General features: G+C 36.5%; 1 protein-coding gene across 1 annotated transcript in view; it reads left to right on the forward strand.

Moving 5' to 3' along the window:
- NPM1 (nucleophosmin (nucleolar phosphoprotein B23, numatrin)) overlaps positions 1-8,963 on the forward strand; it is a 13,255-nt gene extending 4,292 nt beyond the window's left edge. The window contains 7 exon segments of the mRNA XM_012649713.1: positions 1-38; positions 3,554-3,614; positions 3,935-4,018; positions 4,439-4,540; positions 7,233-7,307; positions 8,610-8,622; positions 8,625-8,963. The exon segment at positions 1-38 is cut by the window's left edge and continues 9 nt beyond it. Coding sequence (XP_012505167.1) covers positions 1-38; positions 3,554-3,614; positions 3,935-4,018; positions 4,439-4,540; positions 7,233-7,307; positions 8,610-8,622; positions 8,625-8,707 — 456 coding nt within the window. The 3' untranslated portion in view covers positions 8,708-8,963.
- The last annotated feature ends 318 nt before the right edge of the window (positions 8,964-9,281 follow it).

Here is a 9,281-nt window from a genome sequence, read left to right on the forward strand (position 1 = left end):
GATGATGATGATGAAGAAGATGATGATGATGATGAAGAGTAAGTAGTATGCACTTAGGAAGTGACCTGGTTATATGCTTGGGAGGGATTTTATGAAAATCATGTAGCAAAGTTATCCTCTGTAATTAATTAGTAACTTATAATTAAATAAAGGGCAAGTGGTTGTCTGTTAGTTTAGGTTACATGAGCTAAGTTGAAAGGATATTTGGACTATGAGCCTTTAATATGCTATGCATTGTGAATCTTCAGATGGATAGACTATGCAGCATTTCTCAAGTTTGACTATCGCTTTCTACTGTACATTATCAAGACTGATATATTATGGTAAACAGTTATATTATGGTAAGCAGATATATTATGGTAAGTGGATTGCGTGAAAAGAAAATCTGACTGAACAGCTCCAGTTACATTCATTTTATAAGTTACTAAAGGTTTTCCACAAAGGATTTTGGCTTGTGGTTCTTTGTGGTTCCTTATTAACAAAATTTAGATTCTAAAAGGGATATTGAGTTTTCTTTGGGATTTAAAATATAGTTGGGAACAATATGTAATGTGTTTATTAAGCTAGATCAAGCATGGTAATAAGTTAGATGCCCACTGTGGAATAAAGTGCTATTTATAATTGGTCTTACGTGACAATATCAGGAAGTTCTAACACATTGAATTCTTAATTTGTCTCACCTTTGTCCTTTGGTTCTGATATTGGTACACAGGGGTGTGTTGAAAACACGCTTGAAATCGAATCTAGAAAGATTTGAAAACATGCACTGATGATAAATCTGGAAATTAGGTTTTCAGAAACCTAAGATAGCTAAGCTGGTAGTTGACAAAAAACTCTGAGCATGACAATGAAGGCAGAAAACAAGAGAAAGGCTGAAAGAGCTGAAAGCTTAAAAATTCAAAATAACTGCATGTCAAACTTGTATATGAACTAAAGGTAATTAAGTGTTTGACTGTCATCACTTAAATTTACCATTTGAAAGAATTAAAAATACATCCTAAGGGAAGAATGAGAAATGGGTGCTATATAGTGCTTAGTTAAGTTTGGGCTGATTTAGTCTAATGATTTCAAGTTACTTTTTCATAAGTTAATAAAGAGTATTCAATAACATGCATATACACTGAGGCTTTGGGGACAAGCAATTCCTTCCAGGAAGGCTTTGGAGTAGGACCTGATTGGTATCCTGGTCCTTTTGGGACTTTGGAAGATTTCCTCTGTTTGAAATGGGTATAATTCCTGACGTAACCCAATGTAAGAATTTGCATCTGTGTTCTTCTGTGTGTCTTCTAAGTTGTCTTTAATTTAGGTGTTGAGAGGAATGAAAAGTGTAGGTGATATCGGGGTCCAGATCAACAAATTTTCATGTAAGCAAAGAAAGGGTAGTCAGATATGCATAGTAGTAAGGGACAGTTAGTGGATGCTTTAAAGGAACAAATCTTAGTAAAACCTTCCTTCCACTGCCACTGGTGGGGTGGTAAGGGCCCGGTGTAGGTGGCAGTGAAAATGTAAAGAGGTGCCTAAAGGTTTGTTAGTTGGAAATCTAAGCCATGATATCAGAAGACTTGGAACCCACAATATAAAAGGGAAAATAGTGGTCCTGCTTAGAGGAAGATGGAAAGGGTATGGTATGGGCTTGGTTGACTTTGCCATATATTTAAGCCAGAAAAGTTTATATATTGTGTGTAATGTTAAGAATATAATGTGTGACCCTCTCCTTAAACATGTTTTAAAATTTATGAGGGAATATCCCAATAAGTAAAGCCGTTACTGGTAATGGTTTTGTGGAAGCCACAGCTTTCTTCCTTGTACAGAGGAGGCACCTGTGGGGATTGGGTTGTAAGGCCAAAATCTTGTACTGACAAAATCACTGTTAAAAATCATGTAGAGGACTGTCTATGTGACTTTTTAAGTTATGATACTCATTCTGATTAACACAACAAAATTTTCAATTACTTGAGTATTTAAAATACAATTCTTTGGTTTTATATATGCACAGCTGAGTAATGGTTAGCACAATCAATTTTAGAACATTTCATCACCTGAAAAAGAAATCATGCCCGTTAACTATTAACCCTCATCCTCAGCACTAGTTAACCACTCATAAATATTGTCTTTATAGATTTGCCTGTTCCAGATATTTCACATAAATGGAATCATGATGAGATCTTTTATGACTAGATATTTATTTTATTGTATTGTATTTATTTGTTTTGAGACAGTGTCTCCCCTGTTGCTCTGGGTAAGGTAGAGTGCAGTGGTACCATTATAGCTCACTGCCACCCCAAACTTGTGAGTTCAAGAAACCCTCCTGCCTCAGCCTTCTCTGGGACTAGAGGCCACTATGTGCCACTATGCCCGGCCAGTTTTTCTATTTTTAGTAGATAAAAATGCAGCTCAGGCTGGTCTTGAACTCCTGAGCTCAAGCAGTCCTCCCTCCTGGGCCTCTCAGTGCTAGGATTATAGGCGTCAGCCAGCATACCTGGCCCTGCTTTGTAGTTTTTGTAGATTATTTGAAATTACCAAGTATGAGTCTTTGAAGTTTGTTTCTTTCTAAGATTTCTTTTGGCCTCTTTGGGTTCCTCGTTCTATATGAATTTTAGGATCTGTTTCTACAAAGAAACCAGCCTGGGATTATGTTAAGGATTGTATTAAATCCGTATATTAAGTTTGGGGAGTGTTCCCATCTTAATATTTGTGAACATGGGATGTTTCTTTATTTAGGTTTTTAATTTCTTTCAACTTACCGCAATTTTTTTTAAACAACACGGATTTTACCATTTACCTGTAATTAGTAGTGTTAGCTGTATTCTACATTGTGCAACAGATCTCACACTCTCTCACAAAACAAACTCTGTACTCATTGGACAACTCACTTTCTTAGCTCTTGGGAAGGACAATTTTAATTTCTGCTTCTTTGACTTTGACTACTTTGGATATCTCATAAGTAGACTCATACATAGTATTTGTCCTTTTGTGACTAGCTTGTTTCACTTAATGTTCATAAGGGTCATCCATGTTGTAGCATGTGACAGAATTTCCTTTTTAAAGACTGAATGATATTCCATTGCATGTGTGTTTTGTATGCACATCTTTTTTTTTTTTTCTGAGACAGAGTGTGACTATTGGCTGGGCTAGAGTGGTGTCAGCTTAGCTCACAGCAGCCTCAAACTCCTGGGCTCAAGCGGTCCTCCTTCCTCAGCCCCCTCAGGAGCTGGGACTACAGGCATGCGCCACAACACCCGGCTAATTTTTTCTATTTTTTAGTGGAGACAGGGTCTCACTCTCACTCAGGCTGGTCTCAAACTCCTGGGCTCAACCGGTCCCCCTGTCTCCTGGCTTCCCAGAGTGCTAGGATTGTAGGCATGAGCCAACCTGCCCCGCCTACACATTTTGTTTATTCAGCCATTTAATATTTGGGTTGTTTTCACCTCTTGGCTGTTGTGAATAATGCTGTAGTGAACATAGGTACAGCCATAATTTCTTCAAGATCCTACTTTTATTTCTTTGTCCACACCTCAAATTTTGAAAGTTAATGTCTTGACTTTCTTTGTAGTGATGATGATGATGATGAGTTTGACGATGAGGATACTGAAGAAAAAGCTCCAGTAAAGAAAGTAGGTACAATGCTACAAGATTGTCAAATATAGCTGATAATAGAAAGTTTTTTAGTGCTATTCACTTGCTTTGTAGTTAATGAAAGCAGGCTTGGGAGGTAATCTCATTGAAAATTGGTCCTGCGTAGGGCTGTACTGTAAACTTTACTAACAGTGGGGAATGATCTATTTTCTTCCATCTGGCCTTCATTCATGATGGGGTAGCCCTTTGCAACCTTTTGTTAAAAGACTGCTTTTCTTACATGGTTTGAGGCAGTTTTATTTGTGTTGATATGTCTTTTGTATTGGGGACGCTGATTAAGATTAACTTCTAATTGCAGTCTGTACGAGATACTCCAGCCAAAAATGCACAGAAATCAAACCAGAATGGAAAAGACTCAAAACCATCAACACCAAGATCAAAGGTAAGTGGAAGCCTTTACATAAATACATGCTTCATTGATGTAGTTGGGGGAAAAAAGGTTCTAGTGTGGAAGAATCTGGTCTGTCTGAAATTTGATAGGCCTTTGGGGAACTCTTATAATTGGTGTCTTAAAGTGCTAAAATCTGCTTGTGGATAATCTTGGTTTTGGTTTTAGGTATACACACAAACACAAACATACATGCTAGATATAAAGCTGCTGGTGTTCCAGTGAGGAAAGAAGCCAACAGATTTTTTTTTTCTTAACTGTGATGTAAACAGTTCTTTCCTGTAAGGAATCTTGGTTTTTGAAAGGTATATACATCAGCATAGAGCTCTCAACTCTGGTTTTGCATATTAGATTCAAGTAGAAATTTTAAAAGCTGTAAGAACTGTGTTACACATTCTGAATTTTTTTTTTCAGGGTCAAGAATCCTTCAAAAAACAGGAAAAAACTCCTAAAACACCAAAAGGACCTAGTTCTGTAGAAGACATTAAGGCAAAAATGCAAGCAAGTATAGAAAAGGTAAGTCAAATTACATTAAGGAAACTAGTTTGGTAGATTTGTCCTCTCAAAATTGCATCTTTCTGGGATTTTGTGTAAACTAGGGAGTTCATAATTTTTTGTCCTTTTAATATACCTAGTTCTTTCATGCAGCAAATTTTTTATTCAAAAATAGATTATAAAAATACAACTAGTTACATTCATTTATAATTTTGACTTTGATTATTTTTGCATATGTGAGGTTTAATATGCCTAATTTCCATTATATAAGAAATAAGCGCATTGGTTACAAACACATTTTGACCTTAGATGTTACAATGAAGTCAGTGAGAACACTTCCTTTTGACTACTCTAGTGGTAAGATATGCTACAGAACCAGCAGAGGGCGTATGAGGCTTCAGTGAAATCACAAACAGCTGGAAAAGTGGAGACTTAAGTCTTTGGCTGCTTGGCGCTGTAGTTAAAAATGATTTGATTGTTCATGATTGACTATAGTAAAAAACATTTTCTAGCAAATTTTGAATCATTTCTGTTTGCCCTTCACACCAAGGTGTCACCAGTCAATACAGGTAGTGATACCTAAAATTTGTGAGTGACTAATATGCTTTTATCTAGCCTCCTTTTGTCTAAAATAGTGGAAACATTGGGAAGAGGATTAGCTTGCATTTTGCCTACTTGATTGGGGGACTAAAACTTAACTAAACTTTAACTCTAAACTTGAGTTAGAGCATGGAATAATTGGTTTAAATGTCTTGGAAATACGTTTGAGAGAAGGTTTAATTCTATGAATGACACTTTTAGACCCCAACTACTGAGAATAAATGTGGGATGGTGAGAAAAAATTGCCAACTCATTTCCCCATGTTTTTCTTGTGCTTCAGGCTCTTCACGGCTTCAGTACATCTCTTGCCTTGTGCAGTGATAAGTCTGCTGGGAAAATGGCGGTTTAGAACCAGAATGTATTTCTTGTTTTGCTTTAGTCGTCCTTTGGCCTTCCTGGTATCACTGACTTATTTTTATCCCTTGCATACAGTGCTGAGATGTCATTTTAGCACTATATGCAATCTTTTAGATGTCCCTCCCCCCATTTTAATATGGTCCTATCTCCTTGGTTTAATTGCAGGCGCATTGAACAGCCCTGGGCACTACTGGTAAATTAAGTCCAAAGATGGGGAGAGAGGAAAAGGAGAGACAGATATAGTCCATACTGAGTATCATCAACAATCCAGACTGAAGTCTTCTATTTTAATCTCAATCCCCTTTCCTGATTTGCTACCCATGGCCCCTTTCCAGGCTTGAAACAATCTCTTGATTTCCTAAAGCACTTTCTTTTGACTATTGTGATTCAGTGAAACTTGCCCTTTGCTTTCCCTTGTGCATTTGCCTCACCTCTTTGATGATGTTTTAATCACCTTTGTATCTCCTTAGCTGCTCAATAAACATTTGAATGAATCAAATGAGAAAGTATGTGACAATAATTTTGAAATGGTAATGATTATAGCGAGGTTTATTTTCTTAGGTGATGGAGGCAGTTAAGTATCTTAATATTCCATACCTGATTCTGTGGCAGTCTTGGTGGTCCCTTTGGCATTCGGGACCCTTTTCAATCTTTTAAAAATGCATAAAGATAATATTCAAGTTATAAGGAAAACAAAATTTAGTTAATCGAAATAGGAAACAAGTGATTAATTTAGTGCCTTAGATAATTCCATAGTAATGATAAATGCAAATATTTCAAGATACTTGGAATAGTAATGTTTTGAAAATTTAGGTGACAAAGTGACAGATATTATTAATACTGTTGTGGTTTCTTGCCTATATGGACAATTAGGAGGAAATTCCAAATTTTAGTGAGAGGTTAATGAAGTGTTATTACTACAGTTGTTTTCCCCATTCAGCTATATATCTGCTGAGTTGATGCCCAGGTCAGTGTTGTGTTGGACCTAGGTTCTTGGTAAATACTTTTTTTTTTTTTTTTTTTAAGCAGTTCTGGTCACTTGTGTTGTGACATGATTCTCTAAAGGGGTATATGTTTGTTTGGGATTTGGTTCTGGATAGTAGAGTGTTGTTATAAAACTGATGTCTTAGGTGATACACATAGACAGACAGCGAGTTGCCATATTTGTGTGCCTGTAGAATCCCAAGTGTAGCTTGTATTTTGTACTCCAATAAAGGCTATCTGGGCGTGGTGGCTCATGCCTGTAATCCTAGCTCTCTGGGAGGCCGAGGCAGGCGGATTGTTTGAGCTCAGGAGTTCGAAACCAGCCTGAGAAGAGCGAGACCCCGTCTCTACTAAAATTAGAAAGAAATTAATTGGACAACTAAAAATATGTAGAAAAAATTAGCCAGGCATGGTGGCGCATGCCTGTAGTCCCAGCTACTCGGGAGGCTGAGGCAGGAGGAAAGCTTGAGCCCAGGAGTTTGAGGTTGCTGTGAGCTAGGCTGACGCCACGGCACTCTAGCCCAGGCAACACAGTGAGACTCTGTCTCAAAAAAAAAAAAAAAGGCTATTTGGGAAGATTTGAACCTTTGACAAACCTTGCCCACTAGGGTTTTCTGGGCCTTTTAAAGACATCAGTATTGCAAAGAAAGTTCAAGGGACAAGAAATGAACTAATCCATGTAATAGCATGCAAATCTTTGAGGAATTTCCTAGTGTTATCTTTCTCAAACATTATTTCTATACTTATCCTAATAATGCTTTTGTCTCAATAGGGTGGTTCTCTTCCCAAAGTGGAAGCGAAGTTCATCAATTATGTGAAGAATTGCTTTCGGATGACTGACCAGGAGGTAACTGACCAAATTTAAATGTTTTTGTGATTTATTAAGATTCTTCTTTTACTCTATAAGTCACTTTTTAAGTGTTGGCTCCTTTTAAAAGGTTCCTAGCCACAGACAATACTTCAGATTAAATACATGGAAACTCTTTAAGAATTTTGTTGGCAGAGGCTGAGAAGATAACTTTTTAGGACATTTTCCCCAACTTTTATATAGTTGGTAAATTATCTCTTGGTTATTGGACTTAGTTTTACTTTTGGTACTATGTTGGCTAAGGAAATATGCTGTGGTTTTCCTTGCTGCTCCATTTGGCTGCTTAGGGCAGTCTGGTCTTTGCTTTCTTGGGAGTTGGTAAAGATCATTTTCTCCATAGATCTTATGAGAAGCATATTTTGCTAAAATTAACGTAAAATCTGGAAGCAAGAAGCCAAATTGTGGTTATCACTAGACATTAGCTTTAGTTAACTGTTAAATTTTATAATTATTGCAACTGAAAGTATTTTGTCAATAGAGGAAAATTCATACGTTTATTTTTACTCTCATTTACAGTATACTAAGGTTGTAAAGGGAAATATAAAAGTTAAATAGGATTGTTAGGTATCATGTATACATAGGACAGATTCTGTGTTGAATAAGTCTCCCGTGTTCTGCTTTTTTCAGTAAATTAGTGAAATTTGGCAATTAGCTGTTTTTTTCCCTGCCATAGATTAGTTTTCTGCACTTAGATTGAAAGTGTAATTTTACAGAAGGTATTGGTCATCCTACCTGTGTGTAGTATACTCTACCAGCATTTGAACAAGTAGCATCATGTGTTTTGTTGAGGAACAAAACAGAAGTTGACAGTGATGCTCTTCTTTTGTCAGATATTTTTAAAAAGTCATTAAGATGAAAATGTACTGAATAATGGAAGAGTGTTGTCGAGGAAGACAGTGTTATATGCTTCAAATTAGATATGAAGAGCATTTGCCAAATCTGACCAGCCCTAAAGCTGATCCTCAGGGCAGACGAAGTTGAGGCAACATTGGCCAAATGGGTCTCTAGTCTTACTTGATTTCCTTAACTAAAGATCCTTGAGCTATTAAATATAATACATTAAAGAATCATGATGTTATGTCTAAAGTATTTGAAATTAAATTATGTCTGTGTACAAATTTCCTTGAAATCAATTCTTAATTATCTGGAGTACGAACCTTTTGGTGGTAGGGTAAAAAATAGATGTTGCATTGTGTAAAGATATACTTGGTTTAATTTATTGATGTCTATGAAGTGTTGTGGTTCTTTAACCACATTTCCTTTTTTTTTTTTTTCTTCCAGGCTATTCAAGATCTCTGGCAGTGGAGGAAGTCTCTTTAAGAAATAGTTTAAACAGTTTGTTAAAATTTTCCGTCTTATTTCATTTCTGTAACAGTTGATATCTGGCTGTCCTTTTTATAATGCAGAGTGAGAACTTTCCCTACCGTGTTTGATAAATGTTGTCCAGGTTCCATTGCCAAGAATGTGTTGTCCAAAATGCCTGTTTAGTTTTTAAAGATGGAACTCCACCCTTTGCTTGGTTTTAAGTATGTATGGAATGTTATGATAGGACATAGTAGTAGCAGTGGTCAGACATGGAAATGGTGGGGAGACAAAAATATACATGTGAAATAAACCCAGTATTTTAATAAAGTAGCACTGTTTCTCTTTTATTCACTTATTTAACTTCTTTGTACTCTGTCAAATAAATGTATAGTTAAAAATGCCAAATAGTATCCTAAAACTCCATGAGAAAGTCCCTGTCCTTCCTGCCCCTCCAAATAGCTCTCCCCAGAGTTAACCAACCAGTTTTTCATTGTAATGATTTAGTGCTCATATGTTCCCACTTCCTGGTAATAGTTAACAATTACAACTATGCAAATATGTTTCTAAGTGCTCCATCAGACCACCTATCCACTTATCATAGCCTCATTCCCTGAAATCTGACATGTTGAAACAGCCTAGAACAGGCTC

Source organism: Propithecus coquereli, unplaced genomic scaffold (assembly GCF_000956105.1).
Source record: "Propithecus coquereli isolate 6110/MARCELLA unplaced genomic scaffold, Pcoq_1.0 Scaffold301, whole genome shotgun sequence".
Lineage (NCBI taxonomy): Eukaryota > Metazoa > Chordata > Mammalia > Primates > Indriidae > Propithecus > Propithecus coquereli.